This window comes from Neolamprologus brichardi, chromosome 19, assembly GCF_056152115.1.
Source record: "Neolamprologus brichardi isolate AB-2024 chromosome 19, ASM5615211v1, whole genome shotgun sequence".
Taxonomy (NCBI): Eukaryota; Metazoa; Chordata; class Actinopteri; order Cichliformes; family Cichlidae; genus Neolamprologus; species Neolamprologus brichardi.
In genome coordinates, this window is record NC_142122.1 from 258664 (window position 1) to 281851 (window position 23188).

Genomic DNA, 23188 nt, shown 5'->3' on the forward strand with positions numbered 1-23188 from the left:
AGTCACTACTGCGCAGACTCTGGCTCCAAATTTGGAAGATGGCAGCCTCCACAAGCGGGGTATTTTGGCTTCATTTTTGCACAATGGTAGGAAGCGGGGTCGCGTCGTCCATGTTTTCTACAGTCAATGGTCTGGATGTTTTCAGTGGGAGAAACGTTTCGTCACTTATCCAGGTGACTTCTTCAGTCTCAGCTGACTGCAGGTTTCCCCAATCTTATAAACAGGACATTTGCATAATGACATTGTTCCTTCAGTGGGCTGGTTTCAATAGTCCATCCTATTGCCCCATCCTCGGGCAATCCGGTCGTTAAGTCTGATGTCACTAGCCGTGTCTGGGCCTAAACTCTGCTGCAGGTCCATATATCAAACGATCACTGTGGCATTACTGAGAGTAGAAAAACTATCTAAAGTCTTTCATCTTTAATAAAATGATCAGCGTTCTGCTACCAGGTGTAACAATTGAGTTTAACATCCAGGCATCCATGAAAACGGAATTTATGACATTTAACGGAGTTAGAAGTTAGCAGGAAGTTAGCTCGCTAGCTTCTATCTAAATACAATATAGCATGTCCTGACTGCAGGTTTTGGAAACAAATTCAAACGTACAGCTCTGTTATCACTTCCAACATAAATGAAGACAGAAAACTAAACAGCAGTGACGTTTGTAGGGTTACTGAAGTTTGGCTAGCTGGTATATAATGATGTGCTACGTGACCGCTAGCGACACAGCTATGTTAGCATAGCATAAACAAGCTAACTTTTTTTCACTCGATAAAAGCTAACGTGAGTGTTCTCGGTGGTCAGGAACAAATGTAATCGCATGGCAGGATGCTGTAAAAGGACCAAACTTCAGCAGGAGAACAACTGAGATAATCCATCCACAATACGAGGTTAGTCATTCATATACTGCTGCATGGGCTGGGCTGTAGTTACATCCTAAGGGTTTAAAAACTGAGCTTAAATAAATGATTAGCGGTAATAAAAGCCGAGGGAGGTCAACAGTGATCACTGACTGTTTTAGGAGCTTTTTGAGATTAAATAGAAGAAAATACAAAACATTAAACATGTTAACAACACAAAAGCATATTAAACGCAGACTACTTTAGGCCCGGAAGTAGGATTCGTCACATCACCACTTAACAACCGGATAGGATGGACATTTTCCTCCATCCTATTGAAGGAAAACCGTCCCAGGTCTTTTATTTTGGAAACCAGACAACTTTCTCTGCCTTCCTGTGAATGAGTGTTTTGATCATGTTACCTGGCCGTGTGATTGCAGGTGTGTGGTCGTGCTGCTGAATCCACGGAAGAACAAACAGCATCACATCTTCAACAGCTCCAGGTAAGACTCAGCCAATCAGATCACACTTCTTGTCTGCTTCTGTAAGGAAAACATGGAATAAAGACCGTTTCCTGTTACAGGAAGGCAATCACGACGCTGGCATTTTCGCCAGACGGGAAGTATGTGGTCACAGGAGAGGTGAGCATGCGACGACAGCGCTCAGGTGCTCACCTGGTGCCTCAGGTGAGAGATGATGCTTATTTTTTTCCTTCTTGTCACCTCAGAGTGGTCACATGCCGGCGGTCCGGGTCTGGGAGGTATCAGAGTGCATTCAGGTGTGCGAGCTGCAGGAACATAAATATGGCATTGCGTGCGTGGCGTTCTCTCCAAATGGGAAGTACATTGTCAGCGTGGGCTACCAGCACGACATGGTGGTCAACGTATGGAACTGGAAGGTGACGGAGGCGTGGCCGAGTGCACCTGATGATGCCACCTGAGAAAAGGTCTTCGTGCTCACCTGCTGCTGTCTGTCCGTTTCAGAAAAACGTAGTCGTGGCGTCCAATAAGGTGTCCAGCAAAGTGACCGCCGTCTCCTTCTCGGATGACAGCTCCTACTTCGTTACCGCTGGAAACCGACACGTCAAGTTCTGGTACCTGGACCACGCCAAGACCTGCAAGGTTCCCGCGTGACCGCCCACCTAAAGATTGATCGGCTGGGACTTCCTGTGCGGTTACTGATGGTTTCTGTGTCTGCAGGTGAACGCCACCGTGCCCTTGCTCGGGCGCTCGGGACTGCTCGGCGAGCTGAGGAATAACTTCTTCAGTGATGTGGCGTGTGGGCGGGGCAGACAAGCCGCCTCCACCTTCTGCATCACCTCCTCCGGCCTGCTGTGCGAGTTCAACGACCGGCGGCTCCTCGACAAGTGGGTGGAGTTAAGGGTGAGTGCGTGCGGCCTGATAGCAGGCGTCTACACAGTGGTCACGTGATGTTTCTGCTCTAACGCTCTGCTTCCTCCTCTGCTTCCTGCGCAGAGGGTCGACTCTGTCGCCGTAAGTCCTCGTCCCACCTCAGCCCGCCGCGAATACATCCCACACACGCACGCCGCCACAAACGTGTTTACGTTGTTTCATTTCAAACTCTGCCCTCCATCACAGCTCCTCCCACCACACCAGCTGACTGTGACATCATTATTAATCACAATGTTCATTTGCTATCGATCCTCTCTGACACGGCGCCGTGGCGGCTGAACGGCGAGGAGCGATTTTTACAGCAAAAAAACGTTTCTGGTGACAAAGATCAGACACACCCACTCCCTTCATCTCACCCTCATTGGTCAATTTCAAACCAGGTCCACGTTTAACGACCTCATGGCTGTAACATCACCACGCCCACTCTGGCACGTCACCCTCGCCATCGCAGCGCCGTCCTGCAGTAGTGTCAGCACTTTAGCATTGTACTGCAGTATTACTGCATTCTGTCACCGCTCAGGTGCAGGTGCGTGTACTTACCTGTCCGTGTGTCCTCAGACGGCTCAGGCCACCTGTCTGTGCGTCACTGACGACTTCATCTTCTGCGGCTGCTCCGATGGGACGGTTCGAGCCTTCAGCCCCGCCAACCTGCACTTCCTGTGCACCCTGCCCCGCCCACACTGCCTTGGCGTTGATGTCGCCAGTATGGTGGAAGCCAGGTAACACACACCTGTACCTTATTTTACTACAGCTCACTGTAGTCAGTATGTAGCCCCACTATAGTGCCCGTAGTAGTCGTCACTGAGAACGCCGTCGCCATGTTTAGCTGACAAACGCGTGTCAGAGGTCACGTGTCGCCAGTCTGCACGTCTTTGTTTAAACACAGAACAGGAAACCTGGTTTTTACTCACAGCTGATCGTGGAAACAGTTTCCATGGAAACCGCAGCTCTCATTGTTCTTCCTCTTTGTCTTCGTCAGTCAGCTGTTCTCCTGCAGGCCGGAGTCTCGTTACCCGGACACCGTGGCGGTGACCTACGACCCCGCCAATCGCTGGCTGTCATGTGTCTACAACGACCACAGCGTTTATGTTTGGGACATCCGCGACCTCCGTGACCCCTGCAAGGCGGGAAAACTTTACTCCGCCCTCTATCACTCATCCTGCGTGTGGAGCCTGGAGGTCAGTGTGCTGGTTTTACTGATGTTATGGGGCCTTGCTCATACACTGAACCCGTGGGGGGGTAACAGCGTCATCGATGTCTGTGTTTGTGATGTTCTGTGTGGTTCTCAGACCGTCAGCAGCTCCAGACTCGGCTGCTCGTTGTGTAGTTTTGTGTCGGACGTGCTCATAATGCCAAACAAAACGAGTGTGCGACGTCACAAACAGGGCGCAGCCCGGCCGCGGTCACGCCCTCCCGACAGGTTAAAGTTTATAGACGTGTGTCGTGAAGCTCAGCGTCTGAGGGGAAACAGGTGTGCTGCACAGGTGTGAGCTCTAACTGCGGTAAAGTTTTACACTCTGAGCTCTGTGAGTAAATCCTCCACCAGGCGAGGATTACTCTGCCTCCAGCTGTGCCGCCTCCACCCAACAGCAGGACCCAGAGTCCAAACGCTGGGTTACTGTGCGTACAGTCTGCTGACCTGTGTCTCACCTGTAACTGTTGTGCAGGTGTCCCCCGAGGGTGGAGGAGAAAAAGGAGGAGGTGGTAAAACGTGCCTTCCCCGCGGCTCCTTCCTGTCCTGCTCCTCAGATAACACCATCCGACTGTGGAGCATTGACGGGCACAGCGCCCCCCACAGGAACATCCTGAGCAACGTAGGACAGCACGCACCGGCACATCGTACACCTACACCTGTGCTACACTGACCTGTGGCCTCCGTCCCCGCAGGACCTGCAGAAGGTCGTGTACGTGGACGACAACGTAACGGGCCTCCTGGACACGGAGAGCGTCAGCATTGCTGCGGGTACAGAGAAGGCGGGGTCATCGGTGACGGAGGGGCAGCAGGTGGACCAGAGCAGGGCGGGCATTAGGACCCTGAGAGTCAGCCCCGATGGACATCACCTGGCCTCTGGAGATCGCACGGGGATCCTCAGGTGAGTGGAGGTGGGCAGGTCGCCGCGGAAATGGTGCGTGTGCGTCGGTGTGACGTTGGTGTGACGTCGGTGTGTTTTAGGATCCACGACCTGGACGACATGGAGGAAATTCTGAACGTTCAGGCTCACGACTCCGACATCCTCTGCCTCGAGTTCTCCAAACCGGACACAGGTGAGCAACCATCCCAGACCAGTGCGGGAACACAACGCAGCGCCGGAAACAGTTTAAATATATCCTAAAGAAAAGATATAAATACTTTAAAGATGTTTTCACTCTGTGAAACTAACGCTGTGCTATAAACCCAACATCCGTTTTTATTCCCTGATAGAAAACTAAAATATTCCATCACCGCTCTTATTTTGAAATGGGTTTTAGTCATAGCTTTATTTTGAAAAATGTTCTTTGCCTTCAAGCCTTGAATGTACAGACAACGATTACCTTAAAGAAGGGGTTCAAACTCCAGGCCTCGAGGGCCGGGGTCCTGCAGGTTTTAGATCTCACCCTGGGTCAACACACCTGAGTCCAGCCTCTGGACACGAGGTCATTCAGAGGTCATTCAGAGGTCATTCAGAGGTCATTCAGCCATTTAAATCAGCTGTGGTGAATCAGGGACGCGTCTGCAGGACACCGGCACTCGAGGCCTGGAGATGGAGATGGACACCCCCTGCCTTAAAGGGAGGAAGCGTTACGATACCTGACATTACCCCGCCCCTCCCCCTGCTGGTCTGACTTGATTTTGAAGGTCAGAGGTCAGTCTTACAGATTAGTTGTCCTCTGACTCGAGGTCCTTTGTTTCTCTTCCTCTTGGAAAACAAAAAGCTCGTCCTTTTTGCTGAGTCGACGTCTCTCTACAGGAAGTGATGTCACTGGAGCTTGTTAAATTGGTATGTGTGTAATTATGTGTTTCTGTGGTTGTGAGCGTTCCTTACAGCCGGCTCTGTCTGTGGTTTCCGGTCATTTTGGACCGTTGGTGTCCCCGCAGAGAGAATTTCCTGTGTTCCACCACATAAACCTGCAACATCCAACTAGCAAGACTGACCTCAGATTTCCAAAATAAAAGTACTTGTGTTTCTGTAAATTGGCCCTTATTTTCAGGACGTGTAAAGGTGAGGTCATTTTGCTGTGTCTTTGGTTTTACACGGTTTTCTGTTTTGTGTGAAAGGACGCTCTAACGTTATAGAGAGAGTTTTATCTGTGAGAAGAGCTGCTGACATAAGCTAATGTAGTTAAAGTCAGCGTGTGCTTCCATGATTTACACCCACACGGTGCTCGTTATCACTGACTTTACCATCGCGAGCGGCTAAAAGCAGACGCTAACGCGGCGCAGTGGTGGCCGCAGCGTATGCGTTATTTTTGTGCCACTATTCTGAGCGCACGTAAAAAAAAAATTTGCAGGTGCACACACGTACACACACAATGTGTTGCTCGCGCTCTCAACATTTCTGCCCGTGCGCGCTCAACTCTTTCTCTACACCGTTATATTTGTGCCACAAAACCAGCCAATCACAGACTTGGATGCAAAAAAATCTGAGAAAATCAAAAAAAAGGGTTGAGCGCGCACGGGCAGAAACGTCGAGAGCGCGAGCAACACACTGTGAGCGAGCGCAAATGCAAAAACTGAGCGAGAGGGGCTGCTGTTGTGTGTGTGTGCGTGTGTGTGTGCGCGTGTGCGTGTGTGTGTGCGTGTGTGTGTGCGTGTGTGTGGATAATAGCAAACACTGAAATACAGTTTTTGCACGCAGCAATGAATTCTGTTCACTCAAATTCAGCTTTTCTTCGCTCAAAATAAATTTCTCCTCAGAATGCAACACTTGTACCTGCAAACTTTTTTTACGTGCTCAGAATAGCGGCACAAAAATAACGCCAGACCAGCGCCGTGCTGGCCTTCAGACATGTTTTCATCTTCCTCCAGAGGTTCATTGGATTATTGGAGTCACACAGATGAAGCCACAGCTGTGTGTGTGTGTGCGTGTGTGTGTGCACCCGCCTTTGCGGTTTGTGGGGACTCTATTTTTGACTGCAGCGAGGCATTGGGGCAGGGGGCGGGGCTCTTTTGTGCTTTGAGTCAGCTGACTACAGCAGGTCCTTTTAACACTGAGATAAGTATCAGCGTGGAAATGTTCACTCAGACTTCCTATTGGCTCGTGTGATGTGATGTCAGACAAGGAGAAGCGCAGGTTAGCGATAAAGGGCCAGCGTTTCCCTCAGCTTTGTCTTGTAGGCGTTACGGCGATCAGACGTTCACCGCTGTGACGCTTCAGGGCGTTTAAAGAGAACGTTTGTCCAACCACATTTACGCGTCTCTCTCAGGTCTCCAGTTATTAGCCACGGCCGGCCGGGACCGTCTGATCCACGTCCTGGATGTGGGCAGAGATTACAGCCTGGTTCAGACTCTGGATGAGCACTCGTCCTCCATCACTGCCGTCAGATTTGCTGGTACTGTCTGACCTTTGACCTCTTTTACCCTCTACCGCTTGCTTCTGTAAGTTTGCTGCTAGCGTCTAACCTGTGACGTTCTTCTTCCTGTCTGTCAGCCAATGAGGGGAAGGTGAGGATGATCAGCTGCGGCGCCGATAAGAGCGTCTACTTTCGCACGGCTCAGCAGGTGAGACCGAGGCCCGTGTGAGTACACATTAGTACTTCTGAACATATTAATAGTACCTGTAGCGGAGTAATAGTACTGCGAGTGTCGTGCTCGTGGCGCCGTCACTGATCCGAGGTCAGCTCTCGCACAGTTTTCGTTCACGTGTTTCCAGGTGAAGTGATGTAAAAAAACTCCTTCTGGTACTTCGTGGTCATGTGGTGCTTCCTCTTCTCTCTGCTCCTCCTCAGACAGGGGAGGGGTTGGAGTTCACGCGGACGCATCACGCCGTCAGGAAGACGACGCTGTACGACATGGACGTCGAGCCGACCGGGACGTACGCAGCAGTGGGCTGTCAGGACCGCAGCATCAGGTAACGTCCGACCAATGAAAGGCTCTGACCAACTACAACTCCCATGATGCAGTCTGCCTGCAGGCGTGCAGTCAGTGATCAGCAGAAGCCGTTTCAAAGCTGGAACTGAAAAGTGACCTGCAATCAGCCAATGAGACGCAGGATGAGCCTGGACTTTAATCCACCTTCAGCTCAGATCAGTCAGATTACCCAGCAGCCCGTGGGAGTGCAGGATTAACCTCCTCCTCCTCTCTGGGTTCTTCCTTCCTTCTGTATGTTTACAGCACCTTCCAAAGTATTTCACATTAAAAGCAGCAAACCCAGAGAAAACAAATGACTTTCACATTAAAAGCCCCACTTTTGGGGGAAAGGCTTCATGTATTGATTATCTATCAGTGGGGACGATCCGACGAGTCATGCTGCCCCCTGCTGGTTACAGCTTCAATGTGATTGGCCCAGTAAGCAGCTGGTGTTTCCTGTTCCTGTGAATGGTTTTGATGGAATTAGTCCAAACGGAGGCGTTTCTCAGCTTCCAGCTGGTTTTCTGAACCTACCTGCGCGTTGAGGATGTAAACACAAACACACACGGGTGTATCACATGTTTGTTTGGATTTAAACCTTTACTGGCGCTCCCACTCACTGCCATGCAAACTTCCGGCAGCTTCCTTCCTGCTTTAAGGTGCGTTGCTGCCACCTTATGGCTGTAAGTGTCATTACATCCAGGAAGTAGTTTTATTTTTCTGGTGAGGTCTGTGGCAGCTTCATCCCCTCACTTCCTGTCTGTGGATCATTTTTTGAGTTTGTCTGTAAACACTGCTGCCGATGATGACGATGATGGCGGCGTGCTGTGTCTCACCCTGCAGGATCTTTAACATCAGTAACGGGAAACAGAAGAAGCTCTACAAAGGCTCTCAGGGCGAAGACGGGACGCTCATTAAGGTCAGAACGGTGTGGGTACCATGATGGTGTTTCCATGGGAACAGGGACATACAGTAACCGACTCCTCCTGCGTCCTCAGGTGCAGATAGACCCGTCGGGGCTCTTCATCGCCACCTCCTGCTCAGACAAGAACATTGGCATCTTCGACCTGTACTCGGGAGAGTGCGTGGCCACCATGTTCGGACACTCGGGTCAGTCGGCGTCAGTTACAGACACGAGTGATGACAGCAGAGCCAGTTCCTTCAAAGCTTTATTTAAAACCAGAGCTTTTACACACGGCTGTGATTCCAGTAAATTATTTCAAATGTGGCCCTTTTCCTTCCTGTTCCAGAGATCATAACGGGGTTAAAGTTCAGCAATGACTGCAGACACCTGATCACCGTGTCAGGAGACAGGTACGCCTCACCTGAACCCCCCGCACCCACCCACAGCCCTCCACACCTTTATTAACTCTCTGGATTTGTTCAAAATCACGACTCTTTCAGCTTGTTCGTGGCCACCAACAGATTATGTCTGTAAATTTTATTATTTTTATGTTTTTTTGCCATTTTTTCTGCATAAAGCTTTTAAGTAACTTCAGTTCTTTTCATAAATATAAAATAATTATTACTTTTTAACCCTTTGAACACCAGTTTGTTTGTCCACTGCACTAGCTGGAAGACAACCTCAATTTTCACAATTTTATATAATTGCATTGCTACTGAAATTTCTTCTTGTGTTATTAACAGTAGAGTCTGGGGCGTGTAATTGATTCACATCAACATTGATCATCAGCATTGTTATTTATGTGCAGGGAGAGCAAAAACATAAAAACTCCCAGATCATACAGGCAGTGCTTGCAGCAGTGATGACCTTCTTGCCATACTGCCAGAATAAATGATCTGGAAGCTGTTAGGCTGACTTACAGCAGTAGCTCTGTCTGCACCTGCAGAAACTCCTGTTGTTGTTTGTGCTGTAGCTGCAGGTTTGAACTCTGCAAAATGTCCTGTGATTGTTTTTGTTTTAGTTTCTAGAGTTTATATTTTGGGTATGGTATCCACAGGAATTCACTGCAGCCCATGTAATGTTTGATGCGTCATTATTTATTCCAGTCTATCTTGCAAATACATGTTTGTGCTGCAATGTCAGGCACAAACACAAACTATTAGATTCTTAAGATCAAACCTGTGTCAAAATTGTTTCATTATTTTGGTCCATTGGAGTGTGGTCAGCCATCAAAGGCCGCTACTAGAAACTCTGAATATTACATGAAATCGCTTGATTGGCCAAAAATGGGTAAATGATGTAATTTGGTAAAAAACATTAAAAACTACAATTTTGATGTGTTGAGTTTAGAATGAAAGCAAATTTACCTAAAGCATGATATAGTACTGCCAGTAACAAGGACTCAATAAAGGTGGTTATAATGGTTTCAACTGGCCAGAAATGGCCACGATCGAGTCAAGAGGAACAGTTTTGTCATTAGTGAATATTATTGACATTATTCAGGAGCTGATGTTGAAAATTAAAACATCTTAAAAAAATACCTTTGGGAAGTTTCCATTAACAGAACAAAGATGGCTGAAAAAAGAAAAGTGAGATAGAGCCCAGAGGGTTGATCCACGTGTGTGTGGACGGGTACTAACAGTAATCGGTAGTTTACTAAACTCGTGGGGACCAAAATCCCGGTTGAGACTCAAAATGTGGTTTTAGTGTCAGGGTCACAATTAGGTTATGGTTATGTTTAGGGTCAGGGGTCAGCGGCTAGGGAAAGCATTATGTCAATGAGGTGTCCCCACAAGGATATAAATACACACGTGTGTGTGTGTGTGTGTGTGTGTAGCTGTGTCTTCGTGTGGCGTCTGAGTCCAGAGCTCACCATCAGGATGAGGCAGCGTCTCGCTGACCTTCGACCCCCCTGCAGCAATCCCAGTTCCCAGAGTGCACCTCAGCAGAGAGCCGTGAAGCTCAGGTAAACGTGATGATGATGTTCAAACCAAACTCTGCGATCAAATGCATCCATGAAAACAAAAAAACCTGACCCACAGTCAGCCTGATTTAAAATAAAATAACCTGCAGTGACCTCTGTGACCTCTGTCCTGAATCCTGGTGGGAGGTCACATGGTCTCTGCGTGCTGACTTGAACTTAAGTGTTTGTGCGGCAGGGAGGCGTCAACGACTCCTGTGGTCACCATGTTGTCTGACAGTGACAAGGAGGAGGAGGAGGGGGAGGAGCTTGGCTGTCCATACGCGGACACAGCAGGAAATGTGCAACAGGAAACAGGTGTGTTAGAAACTGACTCGATGGATTCGTCAGAGGTCAGGTGACCTTTAACCTGCACTGACAACGTTTCTTGTTTCTTCCCCTCAGAGGCGTCTGATGAGGTGTACAGCAGCAGGAAGGTTGGTGCATGTGACCTTTGACCTTTAACTGATTATTTCATTCTGTTTCAATGTTGGGATGAAACAGCTCATTAAACGGTTTTTACCTGAAGGGGGCGCTCTAGCAGCTGTTTCTCAAGTACGTGAGTCCTCGTGACAGAGAGTTGTTGTTTTTTTATATTTGTAGTTTTTATTGGTGATCTTGTACAAAGAACTTTACAACAATAGCCAACAGCCAATTTCTCAGAACTGTAGTAAGATGTAAGTAATAGTTCGCAGTTGTATTTCTAGTTTATTCTTATGATAATGTCACCCTGGTTGGGTGTATCAAAAGCATCTTAGCATCACTTCTGCCTTGTTAAGCTTGTTCTCTCGGCACACCTCCTTCCAGATCTTAAAAGTTGATTTTATCCAGGGATCATCAGGATCTTTCAAATGTGACTTTAGTTTACTGCTACCACGGCCTGGATCGGAGGGCCATCAGTAGCTCGTTCTTCTGTCTTTCCACCGAGATTTAAACAAAGAATCACATAAACAAACTCCTGGCTGTAGCCGGGCAGAATAATAATAGTCCTTCAGACGTGGTAAGTATTGACCCTGTCCTTTGGTGATTGTACTGTACTGGGTTTTTTCCCAACCATAAATAGCGGGAAACTATTTGTCCCATTCCACAAATTGTTGTTTGGGGATTTCAGTGGGGAGAGTTTGGAAAAGATAAACTGGTCGATCGTTATTGATTCTATCCTGTTCATCAGGCCCAAAGCTCCACCTCCTTAAATCCGACTTCAGATAAAAAGATACTTTAAAAAAAAAGTATCTTAAGCACATCGGCAAAATTATCTTTTACATATTTATGTCTAATAAGCTCTATGACAGAAACAAGCTTAAGCTCCTCTAATGAACATGGCAGTAAAAACAGCTGCTGCGTTTGAACTGAACTAATATTTAAAATATGATCTGATGATGTAACCCACGCAGATATTTGAAGGGCTTCTGTTTGTGACTCAGCAGGATGGGGGCTTATCTGGGGCGCGACTCCCTCGCCGGCGCTGGTCCAGGAGGAAGTGCGACGCTGACGGGGTTCTGATGGTGAAGTCCATGTTGGACCTGAGACTGCTGGACTCTTTGTGCCCCGACAAGCAGGAGGAGGTCAGGACACTCAGACACTATTCAAAGAAACACCCGCAAGTGATTAACTGGCATTAATGGTCCTGTTTATTCTGTGAAGACACGCCCACTTGATGTTAGCCACTCCCACTGCAGCAAGATGAGGAAGGGTCAAGGTGCGGAGGAGCTTCACAGGACCAATCAGGAGCTTGGGAGCACCATCAGCCTGCAGGTTTGTGTATGTGCGGGAGGGGCGGGGCGCAGCGAGGGAGGGGCGGGGCGCAGCGAGGGAGGGGCGGGGCGCAGCGAGGCTGCTGGTAAAAATTAATAAGCCCCTCCCCTTGCCTCACACCCTGTCTCCCTCCCTCACACAGTCACACACTTCCTGTCTAACATTAACACTGCGATGCATTCAGTATCTTGCGCAGTGATACTTGGCGTGCAGACTGGGATTGAGCCGCTGCCCTTGCAGTCGGCGTGTGAGCTGCTCTGTGAGCTACAGCCGACCCTCAGTGGTTGGAGTAACAGCAGGAAGTCCTTCGTGGGTTTGATGCTGCTTTGTGGCTCCAGCTCTGATGGAGCTGAACCTCACTGAGATGTGTGATGTCATCCTGTACGCACAGGTACACAGACCAGAGTTTATCCTCCTGTCCAATCAGAGCGCAGACAGAGAGAACCCAGTGCTGTATCCGGACCAATGGGAGGACAGAGTGAGCCTGGCAGGCAGGTAGGACTGCTTCCTGTCCTGAGAATTCACAGATGACGTTAACTTTTACCAGCAAATAAGCCCCTCCCCCTGCTGTCAGTGAGTTCCAGGTGAAGGAGGCGTGTCCTGCTGCTGAAGGTGCACGGCCGGACAAACCGAGTCCCGACAGCGGCTGCTCGCTGGGATTCAGCTCCAGACTGTCGAGTCCCGGCAGACCTGCAGGATACGGTGAGATGCACTCACCTGTGAGCTGCCTCGCTGCTGCTTCCTCTCACCTGTCTTTATCAGCCCAACCCTCTTCTTCTTCTGCCCGTCAGACTCGGAGCCCACAGAGCTTCTCAGCATGGACGGAAACTCCTCTGAGCTGGAGGACGAGGAAGACAGAGGACCAGGTGGCGGGGAGTGCAGGAAAGCCGTACCCCAGACTCCCGACCAGGAGGCGTTCCTGAAGGAGCACTTTGTGACGCTCGCTGACCTTTCTGCCTCAGGTAGCAACTGATTTCAGCATTTTTCCTCCCAGCGACAGGAAATCACAGCAGACTCACCTACACCTGAACATGTGACCTGTGTGTTGACAGGAAGTCCGAGCAGAGCGTCTCACAGCTCCAGTGAGAGTCTGAGCATCTCGTCCAGGTTCCTCACCCAGAGCACAGCCACGAGGTAGGATCACCGTCACACACAGATCAATAATTACACATAGATCAATAATTACACACACACACACATTCAAACCAAACTTTATTGAAAAACAGCTTCCTGAAGCAGACGTGCAGCTCAGCTGTGGGACAGGAGAACATTTGTAGCCACAGTGGGGCCTGAACGCCGACTCTGTGGGGTCTCCAGCTGCTCTGATCCCCACGCACACGTGTGGTGCATCACTCAGACCTTTTCTTTTCTCGCTCTCTCAGCCGGACCGTGCTGCCCCTCCCATCTCGGACCTCGGGGGCTGGCGCGGGGGAGCCAAAGACTCGTCCGCTGGTCTCCGAGGTCCGACCTCTGATGGAAGAGAGCCAGAGGCAGGACGGGAAGGTGTCGTGGACCCAGGACCAAACCCAAACACAGAACCAGGCTCAGGCCACCTCGTTTCAGGACCAAGCCCAGCCTCCTCATGGTTCAAACCAGCTCCGCATCCTAGAGGAGGAGACCCCCTCCCAGCAGGTCCACCGGCCCTCCCCGCTCAAGAAGAAGGTCCAAACTGCAGCGGAGTGCAGGAGGAACCAGGGACCGACAGCCCGGGCTGCTGCCTCCCATCTGAACTCTGCTGGACTTCGAAAGGCTCAGTCGGTCCACAGCCTGCTGCCTGACACAGGTAACACTCAGCTCACCACACAAACAGGTAAACAGACTGTGGACCCAAGCAGCTGCACACACCTGAGTACGAGCGCTCACCTGGACATAAAGAAGTTAAATTAAAGCTAGCAGGCTAACCACGCCCACGTTGGCTGTGACTGTAGAAATTAAATGTTAGTCTTTGATTTGAGCCAGTAAAACCAACACTGATATAAGTTAGCACTGTGGCTCTGTTAGCTTCATTTATGCCACATGTGTCAAAGTCAAGGCCACATCTGGCCCGGCGATATGAGGCGCTAATAATATACAAACTACAGATCCCATAATGCAGCGCTGCAGCCTCCTTGGCTAGGCTAACTGGGAACAATCCCGTCAATCAAGTCAAACTTTGTTATTGAAGCTCGCCGCTCACAGTGGTGGAGAGAAAGCAGAGCCTTTCAGCGCCGGTGGGAGACTGAACATATGTTTACAGACATGCTGGTGAAGCCGTGAGTCTTATTAGTGGAGCTGATGTGGCTGTAATGAAGGAATTTAATTTAAGACGACACTACGAGACAAAACGTCAGGATAGTCTGTGAAGGTTCTCAGTCATCCAGGTCCTCGTAGTCTAAGGAGCTTGCAAAGAAAAGCGTCTGGACTTCTTTAAGTTGCTTGAAGACGTTTCACCTTCATCAGAGAGGCTTCTTCAGTTCTAAGGTCAAATGGTGGAGAGTCCCAGATATAAACCTAGTGGGAGTGTCCCCCCACAGAGGGACAAAAGGACCCCCTGATGATCCTCTAATCGCCTGAGCCAAGGTGTGGAACTGGGTGTGGGTCCCAATCAGCCAGAGTTTCGGGTGAGTTCATTGTGAAACCTGGCCCCACCTTATCATGTGATTTCCTGAGGTCAGATGGCCCAGGATGTGAGTGGGCGTTAAGGCGTCTGGGAAGGAACTCAAAACTGGATTATAGATGGCAGAGAGTTGGTGTCGTAAACCACCTCACATGTTGGACAGAGAGGACAGATGGTTTGAAAGAGGAGTGAAAGAAGCATCTATGTCCACTGTGAGCGGCCATCTTTGAACAGAGGCGGGGCTTATGACACCAACTCTCTGCCATCTATAATCCAGTTTTGAGTTCCTCCCCAGACGCCTTAACGCCCACTCACATCCTGGGCCATCTGACCTCAGGAAATCACATGATAAGGTGGGGCCAGGTTTCACAATGACCTCACCTGAAACTCTGGCTGATTGGGACCCACACCCAGTTCCACACCTTGGCTCAGGCGATTAGAGGATCATCAGGGGGTCCTTTTGTCCCTCTGTGGGGGGAAACTCCCACTAGGTTTATATCTGGGACTCTCCACCATTTGACCTTAGAACTGAAGAAGCTTCTCGGATGAAGGTGAAACGTCTTCAAGCAACTTAAAGAAGTCCAGACGCTTTTCTTTGCAGCTCCTTTGACGTCAGGATAAGCTGAAAAACCTAAACTCAGAGTTTGGCAAATGTGAGCCTGAGCAGAAATACGATGCTGGTCGGGTTGGTGAGATGACCACTGATTTAAGAACACAGTTGTGTGAAAGAAGCAAAAACTTTATTGCATACTCTCTGTGGATGAAAGTCCAGACATGATGGACATTGCACAGCTGGCCATCTTCATCCGTGGAGAGGAAATATTGGACATTAAATCGATGCAACGACAGGAAAAGACATTTTTTAAACGCATGTCAAAGTGTAACGACATGAAACTGCCCTGGGACAAACTTGTTGGACTTACAACAGATGGAGCGCCGGTGCTGTGCGGTGAAAAAAGCGGACTCAGCAGGATGCGAGTAAAGATGCAGGAGAACTGTACCGGTGAGTTAACATCACTGCATCACACACCAGGAAACGCTGTGTGGTAAAGTCCTAAAAAGCTGTCACTAATGCACCAGTGCAGCCTGCCTCACTTTCCCTGTTGCAGTAATGTTGAACCAAGTCAGCGGCTGAGCTGCACCTGTGCAGATTCAGATGGAGCTGCAGTGTAATGATGCACTCAGGGAAAGGACGACACTGAACGGCCCGCACAGTTTATTAGCTCCACCCCTGCAGCAACGCCCAGCTCCGCCTACATGCGGCTCCACCCTTGTGTTTGCTCTCTTTATTTTTTCTGGGGTTTGGCAGCTTGTTCATATTTCTAACTTGTGTAATTTTGACAGGATATTTAAAGTTAAAGTTTATTTTTTTAAGTTTATTTAATCTGGAATAATATTCCTGTTTTTATTCACAGTTATGTTTATAAAACATTGTTTTAGTGTTCAATAAATGTTCATCTTGTTTGGCCGCGACCTAACGTGAGCCTTGAGTTTGACGCCCTGATTTCTGCGTTAACGAGCAGCTCACGTTAGCGAGCAAGAATTTAACAGTTCATGACGTCACCTGATGAAAGTGTCCAGTTACGTCAGCAATCAGAGGTCTCGACTGAGATTAAAACCACGGAGGGGAAACGGTCTCAGTGTTACTCAGTTTACATGTTTTGTTGGACCTAATTACATCACTTCCTGTCATCATCAGGTGACTCCGCCATCTCCCAGATGATCTCTCGTCCCTTCAGAGAGGAGGCGCCCCCTCAGCCGCTCCTCCCCCCTGAGCGTCCCGTCACCCTTCCCAGCACCCCCAGACGCCCCCCATCTACGGCACCTCCCCTTCAGAGACCAAGCCCCGCCTCCCCGAGGTCCCCGTCACAGGAAACTGCTGCCGCTCTGGCCGCCACCACCCCGAGGAAGTCTTCGTCATCCTCCCTGACTGCATCGGGGCCGCGCTCCTACATGAGCCCCACCGCCAGCTCCATGGCTAAGATGTCCCGCTCCGTCTCCGTGGGCGATGGCCTGAACATCCCCGACCCCGCTGACGACCTGGCAGTGACATCACCAACTCCTTCATCTCAAATCAGAGAGACTCCACCTCCTGTTGTCGCCGTGGTTCCCTCTGTTACTCTGGCCACGCCCCCTCACGCAGCCGTGGTCCCAGTTGTCGTCTCTTCGTCTTGCGCCTCGTTTCTGGGGAACCATGGTAACCAGATGCCGCCACCCACCTGCTGTCTCCAGGCTCGCGTCTCCAGCAGCAGCAGGCCGCTCCCTGACAAACCCTCCCTCCCCCCTTTCTCAACTTCCTCAAAGTCCACGGCGTCCTCGTCCTCCTCGCAGCCTCGCCCGGTATCCGTCTCCCCCCTGACGCCCGCACGACAAGAAGCGGCGCCTCACGCTCCTACAGACGGCGGCACCGGGCAGATGGACGACGCAGGTTTGGACTCTAACCCTCCTCCTCTTCATCCCTTCATCCTGTCATCTCTTTGGCTCCTCCTCCTCCTCACCCTTCCTCTCCTGTGTGACGGGTGAGACGTTTCTGTCTCTGCTTTCATCGCGTCATTGTTTACAGTCTGTTTTTAAAGGAAGTAAAAACGGCGCTCGAGTGACCTGCTGCTTCTCTCTTTATGCAGACGAGCCAATCAGTGTGGAGAGCTGCAGGGCTCTGACCAATGAGCTGCAGCGCTGCTTTAAGAAAGCCACGCACCTGTACAGGAGAGTGAGTAACAGACTCCGCCCACCTCACATCTGTGTTTGATGGTCACAGCAGTATTCACCTCTCCTCCTCTTCCTCCAGGTGAGTGGCTCCTCCTCAGATGAGTCCGCCCCCGACCACCAGATGTCCCGCGTCCTATCAGAGGCCTTCCAGGCGATGAAGGCGGAGCTCGACGCCCTGCCGCTCGGCATGGAGGAGGGGGGGCTGGGAGGTGTGGGGGAGGTGAAGACGGCGGCGCTTCTGGAGGAGTACTCGCTGCTCCTCCTGCAGGCGGTTCAGAGGAGGATCAACAGCAGCACCTGAGCCCCGTCCCTCTGACCCCGCCCCTCTAACCCCGCCCCCCTCCGGAAGGATCTGAAGCCATTTTGTTTTTAAACTGATGCAATGACCTTCGTCGTTTTTAGACTTTCCTCGAACTTCCCAGCGGCGTCAGTCTGAGCGATCGGATGATTGATCGCCGTTAGACTGAGCAATGCCACACTTTGTATTTATTGTGATGATGAGCTGTTACACTACTGACTCCGCCCCCTCGCCTCACGCCGACCGGCACGTTTTGAAGCGCTGCTTTTGCCGCGGTCGTGCATTTTGACGTCTTCGGGTGTTTGTGGGGATAAATTTGTAGTTTGAAACGTTTTCATGTTTTTGTCACGTTTAATAAAAGTTTCAGACTCGCTGTGTCTCCGACTTTACTGCAGCACAAACAAGAGTCAGCAGGCTGTTAAAACTTTATTGATCGATAGACGAGAACGCTACATTCACAGGGGCGGGGCTAAAGTCACGCTCCTCCTGAGACGTTTGCATGAAATGATCGCTGGAGCAGAAACAGCTGCAGTTCCTCAGCCGACCAGCGAGGCAGCAGTGAGACTGTTTACAGGATCGTTTCCTCTGCTTTATATTAAAGAGTAAGTTTGCGTTATTAAGGGCGTGGCCTCTTTCATCCCACTTCCTGTTCGCGCTGCCGTACAAAGGTTGGATAATCTGGGAGCGTCGCAGCACGTCACCATCACAGGTGGAACAGCAGGAAGCCGGAGAACACGCTGAAGTTTCGTGAGTCGTCATAGAGACGGTAGCTGGCCGGCAGGCCGAGGTGCACCCGGTCGCCCTCCTCTAGCTGCAGACACACGGCGTTGCTGGTGGAGGCGTAGCCGCCGTGGTCGTTCAGGTCGAGGCTGCAGACGATGGGCTGGTCGTTCTTGTACAGGTACAGGCCCATGTAGCCTTTCAGGTAATCTGCCGCCGTGAAGCTGAAGACGTACAGGCCGCTGACAGGCGCCGTGAAAACACCTGAGGACAGCACAGGTGTAATCAGACCTCAGCGAGGAGCTCCGCCCCCTCCACCTTTGACCATGTTGATATAATTCTGCAGTCAAACATCTGGAGCTGAACATTTCAGCGTCCTGTGGGCGTCGGCTCTACCTGCTGACTGGTTGTAGGCTCCGCCCACGTTGGTGATGATTTTGGAGAAGATCAGCGTTGTTTCTTCATCAAACGGTCCCACTGACCCCGAGTCGGTCAGACCGGCTGAAAACGCCACCCTGAGCTCACCTGGAAGAGACAGATGTGATGTTTAACCACAGCTGGCTGGTGAGGACGTGTAACATGATGTGGGCGTGGCTGACCTGCTTCCTCGGCGCTCAGCTGGTTCAGCCTGACCTGCAGCTCTGAGAGAAAACGTTCAGATGTGATTCAAGTTAATCGGGCGCAGAAAGCTTCGCGAGGTCGTTCGTTACCGTCAGCGCGTCTCCGTGCCGCCGTCAGTCGGTCCGAAACAGACTCCAGCTCAGCGGCTCGCACTGAAAACAGAGCGTCACACGGTGAACTCGGGTAAACGCCGTCAGACCTCCCGACAGTCCGGCGACGTAACAGAGGTCACCTGTGCTTTGTGTCATCAGCTCGTCCACCTGCCGCTCGGTGGCGTTCAGTCTGAGCGTCGTGGCCGACAGCTCGATGTCACGGCCTGAAAACAGATTTTATTTTAATGACCTGCAGAACCAACGAGACCCCGCCCCTCACCTGCGTCTCCACAAAGGTCTCAGCTGTAAACATCAGCTGAGCAACAACAAACAGTGGTGTGAAGCGTCACCTCATGTCTGACTGAGAGCTTAATGAGCGACTCCTCAGGTAGGAGCTGATATACCTGCAGCACGAGTCTCCAGATGTTCCAGCTGTGTCTCAGAGGATCTCAATCTGACCTCCACGGCTGCACAACAAACCACTTTGTCATCGTTCACACAGCAAACAGCTTCTCAGTTTCCGCTTTGCTTTAAACTGTCTACAGTTGGTACAAAGGTGTGACTTTAACCTCCGTGTGTTACCTGTGTGCTCCGACAGCAGCTGTTCCAGCTGTTCGTCTCCTCGCCTCAGCCTGGTGAACATCTCTAAACAGAAACAGCAGCTGTGAGCGTGCTCAGAGCGATCCTCACGGCGTGCTCTCTGACAGCCGTACCTGTGTTCAGGTCGCCCTGCAGGCTCACGCTCGCGCTCACGTTTGTCTGCAGCTTCGTCAGTTTGGAGCTTTGATCTGAAACGTGGACAGTAGACAAACAAAGGGCCTCGCACACACACGCTTCATTTCACCGGAGGTTTCATTTACCTGATGTTTCCGTCTGCAGCTCGTGGACCTGATGCTCTGTGGAGTTTAGTTTGAGCTGCAGCTGCTTCACTGAGTCGCTCTGAGCTGCAAACACAGGAAACGCATCACAGGTGACCTGAGAGCAGCTGCGTGCTGTCACATGTTGCAGATCACCTGACTCACCTGTGCTGGTCAGCTCCAGCTGCTGCACCCGACTCTTCACGGCCGACAGGTTTTCTTCCCACGAGGCTGCGACAGCTGAGAGGAGAGAAGACGATCCGGTTACGCAGAAACTGGATCAGAGCTCGTTTATGAACACGGGACTGGAGCGCGCGTCCTTCACACGTCTTCAGCAGGCGTCCGAAGGACACGCCCTCCAGTCGACAGGTTATCGTGTTACAGCAGACACATCTGATCATTGGACAACATCTGGATCCAGCCAACAGGTTGGTGAACATCTGGAAAGGTGAGCTCTGAGGCTGCAGGTAACTCACCTGTGGACCGACTCACCTGAGGTTTGTGCGTGCAGCTCACCCAAGCGGCGTTCAGCGTCACTCAGCCTGCTGCCGAGCGCCGAAACGTCCGCCGACTCCACTGAAATGTGAGAACAGAAACGATGGTGAAACGTCTGCTGAGTAAACACGAACGCTTCAGCAGTAACCTACGGACACGTTCACGTGTGACAGGAAACGCACGCCATGGGACGCGTCTGCTCCCAACAACGCAGGAAGAAGTGTGTGAAGGAGATTTCATTTACCTGATGTTTCCGTCTGCAGCGCGTGGACCTGATGCTCTGTGGAGTTTAGTTTGAGCTGCAGCTGCTTCACTGAGTCGCTCTGAGCTGCAAACACAGGAAACGCATCACAGGTGTGACAGTGTGAATGACAGTCTGTGTTTAGACGCAGACGACACTCCGATCTCTGTCCTGGAGACGATCCCGAGTGTGTCCGGCCTGAATGTTGTTAAACAGATGCTGCAGCAACCATCAGCACGTTCGTGTCCACAGAGTGATGAACACGCTCAGTCTGAATCGTCAACACCACACAGTGTCGACCAATCACAGCACTGGGAGGAGGAGCCATTTGTTTTATCTCATCATTCTGTCAGCGTCCAAACTCACTGATGTTTACAGCGACGTTAATCAGAGGATTTTCAAAATAAATCTTATTTATTCATGACTGAAGCTGATGAAGTTTCCAGGGAAGCATTAAAATCTTCTTCAGTTTAGCTTCAAAGTTCAGTGTTTCTACATAAATGTGCAACAGTTCTGTTTGTGTGGATGTAACGTTCATGAGCATTTGTGCAACACTCTGAAAGCTTCGTGTGTTACCTGTGTGCTCAGCCTTCAGCTGCTCCAGACGTGTCTCACCATCTCTCAGTTTGTTCATCATCTCTGAAACGTAAAGTAAACACGGTTGACGGTTCTTCAGGGAACCTTGTTAGATCCTTACATCACTGTTTCTCTCTGCTGTATGAAGCTTTACGATCAAACACGACTAAAGTCTCCCATTAAACTTTAAACTATTTAACGATATGTTCCAGATCTACAGATTTAAGAAATAACACAATATGTAAAACTTTGATCCGCAGATCTTCTCCGGCTGGAAAACGAGAAGCGCGGACTCTCCTGGAGCGGCTGCGCTGGGTCACGCTGGGCTATCATTACAACTGGGACACAAAGGTGAGCATCTGCTTCCCCTCTTTACTGCTGCTGCAGCACAGGCGGCGACGGTTTTACAGCAAACGTTTGCCGCGGCCTGTGGTGGCGCCCTTTCTCTTCATCTCATCCCTCCCTTCCTGTTTGCAGACGTACTCTCCCAGCAGTCACACTCCTTTCCCACGTGACCTCCACCTCCTCTCCGCTCACATGACAGCTGCCTGCGGCTTCCCTGGCTTTATCTCGGAAGCGGGAATCCTCAACTATTACCGATCAGACTCTTCTCTGGGAATCCACGTGGACGAGTCGGAGCTGGACCGCACTCGACCGCTGCTGTCGTTTAGGTGGGACGCGTGTTTTTTCACAGTCGTTATGCGAAGGACATGTTTGAATTCCCTGTTTTTCCGTGTTGTCTTTACAGTTTTGGTCAGTCAGCCATCTTTCACCTGGGCGGCCCCCGCAGACAGGACCCCCCCACAGCCATGCTCATGCACAGTGGGGACGTGATGGTGATGTCAGGGCCCAGCCGCCTTCTGTACCACGCGGTCCCACGAATCCTCCCCGCACCTCCGGGGCGTCTGGCATTAGAGACGGGGGGATGCATCCAGACCCCCCCACCACAGGAAGGCTCCGTGGTGGAGCCGGTGTCCGAGGAGGAATGGGCCGTCTGCTCCAGGTACATCCAGAGCTCCAGAGTGAATGTGACTGTCAGACAGGTGCTGGCACCTGGACAGAACTTTCCAGAAACTCCCCGTTCTCACCAAACCACGGACTCTGGACAGACGGACGGATACGATGATGGAGAGAGCGGAAAGAGGAAGAGGAGCAGCAGTGACTCTCCTTATGCTGCAGAGACTCACTGAGGGGACTCACAGCACGGGCCTCCATGAAGGACGCTTCTGCTTGGGTTTATTTGTTAAAGGATTTATGTGGGTCAGTGTGTAGATGCTGCCAGAGACGGGACGAGATCTAAAGATGAACTCTTAGGAGTCGTCTGGATCCAGTTCACTGTTAAAATGATTGTTTAACGATTGTGTGAATACAGTCTTTGGTATCTTAAACTGATCCAGTGAGCAGTAGTCATGAAGAAAGATGATCCAGTACCCAGATTGAGCTCTATGTATGTGTGCAATGTTCCCTCTAAGCTGCGCACTGCTGGCACAGAAAACCTGCGTTGTGCACAAAACAAATCGAACCTGAATTGAAATTAAAACTTTAACAATTCTGTTCTTCAGTGTGAGTCAGTGGCTGCTCCCGTATCTTATCTTATCCCATAGTCCAGCCAATGATGCGATTCACATTCGTATATACGCAGCTAATCAACATCGTCGACAGGCTCTGACAGCGTCCTTATGTGCCAACGCCAGTGTTTTAGCAAAGCGGCTGATGTGGAGTGAAGCCACGTTAATGACAACGTGTACAACCATTGGAGACGTGAGCAGGACAGACGAACAACTGACGGGAAAAGTGTGGACTTTATACCAGTTTTTAAATCGTGTTGATCGTTGTTTATATTTACTGCAGGAAGAAACGGTAAAAACATCGTTTTATAAGGAAAACGCTCGAAAGCCTGCGAGCAAAAACAACACCAAAAACACCCTCACTGTGAGAGATTTGCGCCATAGTTAGTGTAGTTTTGTTGTGTGTGTCAGAACAATGATGCAGAACAGCTGATTGTGCTGTAAATTGTTTGAAACACCTTTAAAAAGAAAATAGCTGCAAAAAAAATAGCTGAATTA

General features: G+C 50.4%; 3 protein-coding genes across 7 annotated transcripts in view; 2 read left to right on the top strand and 1 right to left on the bottom strand.

Annotated features, from left to right (window-relative positions):
- The window catches only part of mapkbp1 (mitogen-activated protein kinase binding protein 1), a 30398-nt gene extending 12495 nt beyond the window's left edge, over nt 1–17903 (top strand). Inside the window, exons 3-32 of one of the 5 annotated variants that reach the window (XM_087832859.1) lie at nt 1280–1342; nt 1423–1480; nt 1567–1737; nt 1823–1960; nt 2039–2221; nt 2315–2332; nt 2810–2970; nt 3231–3429; nt 3919–4065; nt 4139–4344; nt 4425–4516; nt 6656–6781; nt 6880–6950; nt 7178–7299; nt 8142–8217; nt 8297–8408; nt 8549–8612; nt 10040–10168; nt 10362–10480; nt 10568–10599; nt 11587–11727; nt 11807–11917; nt 12309–12412; nt 12492–12619; nt 12709–12879; nt 12970–13051; nt 13300–13700; nt 16213–16941; nt 17138–17223; nt 17302–17903. In XM_087832859.1, the coding sequence (XP_087688985.1) occupies nt 1280–1342; nt 1423–1480; nt 1567–1737; nt 1823–1960; nt 2039–2221; nt 2315–2332; nt 2810–2970; nt 3231–3429; nt 3919–4065; nt 4139–4344; nt 4425–4516; nt 6656–6781; nt 6880–6950; nt 7178–7299; nt 8142–8217; nt 8297–8408; nt 8549–8612; nt 10040–10168; nt 10362–10480; nt 10568–10599; nt 11587–11727; nt 11807–11917; nt 12309–12412; nt 12492–12619; nt 12709–12879; nt 12970–13051; nt 13300–13700; nt 16213–16941; nt 17138–17223; nt 17302–17523 (4462 nt within the window). In that variant the 3' untranslated portion in view covers nt 17524–17903. Of the gene's footprint in view, nt 1–1279; nt 1343–1422; nt 1481–1566; nt 1738–1822; nt 1961–2038; nt 2222–2314; nt 2333–2809; nt 2971–3230; nt 3430–3918; nt 4066–4138; nt 4345–4424; nt 4517–6655; nt 6782–6879; nt 6951–7177; nt 7300–8141; nt 8218–8296; nt 8409–8548; nt 8613–10039; nt 10169–10361; nt 10481–10567; nt 10600–11586; nt 11728–11806; nt 11918–12308; nt 12417–12491; nt 12620–12708; nt 12880–12969; nt 13052–13299; nt 13701–16212; nt 17033–17137; nt 17224–17301 lie in introns of those variants that run through there. The other 4 variants (XM_087832860.1, XM_087832862.1, XM_087832861.1 and 1 more) reach the window with 4 other exon arrangements.
- Nucleotides 17904–17939: 36 nt separating this feature from the next.
- LOC102780911 (uncharacterized) overlaps nt 17940–23188 on the bottom strand; it is a 35687-nt gene continuing 30438 nt past the window's right edge. Inside the window, exons 10-19 of the mRNA XM_087832865.1 lie at nt 21123–21185; nt 19814–19897; nt 19667–19741; nt 19536–19598; nt 19358–19420; nt 19094–19177; nt 18951–19013; nt 18840–18881; nt 18637–18765; nt 17940–18504 (exon numbers count right to left, since the gene is read on the bottom strand). Coding sequence (XP_087688991.1) covers nt 18224–18504; nt 18637–18765; nt 18840–18881; nt 18951–19013; nt 19094–19177; nt 19358–19420; nt 19536–19598; nt 19667–19741; nt 19814–19897; nt 21123–21185 — 947 coding nt within the window. The 3' untranslated portion in view covers nt 17940–18223. The remainder of the gene's footprint in view (nt 18505–18636; nt 18766–18839; nt 18882–18950; nt 19014–19093; nt 19178–19357; nt 19421–19535; nt 19599–19666; nt 19742–19813; nt 19898–21122; nt 21186–23188) is intronic.
- LOC148097085 (nucleic acid dioxygenase ALKBH1-like) lies at nt 18600–22477 on the top strand. The gene is made up of 3 exons (XM_087832864.1): nt 18600–21473; nt 21600–21793; nt 21871–22477. Exons 2-3 carry the CDS (start codon nt 21660–21662, stop codon nt 22310–22312), a joined length of 576 nt encoding a protein of 191 aa, XP_087688990.1. The 5' UTR covers nt 18600–21473; nt 21600–21659; the 3' UTR covers nt 22313–22477.

Coding starts and splice junctions, on each gene's coding strand:
- LOC148097085 (XM_087832864.1), top strand. CDS start 21,660: ATGACAGCTGCCTGCGGCTTCCCTGGCTTTATCTCGGAAGCGGGAATC. Junction 21,794..21,870: donor CGACCGCTGCTGTCGTTTAG/GTGGGACGCGTG, acceptor TTGTCTTTACAG/TTTTGGTCAGTCAGCCATCT.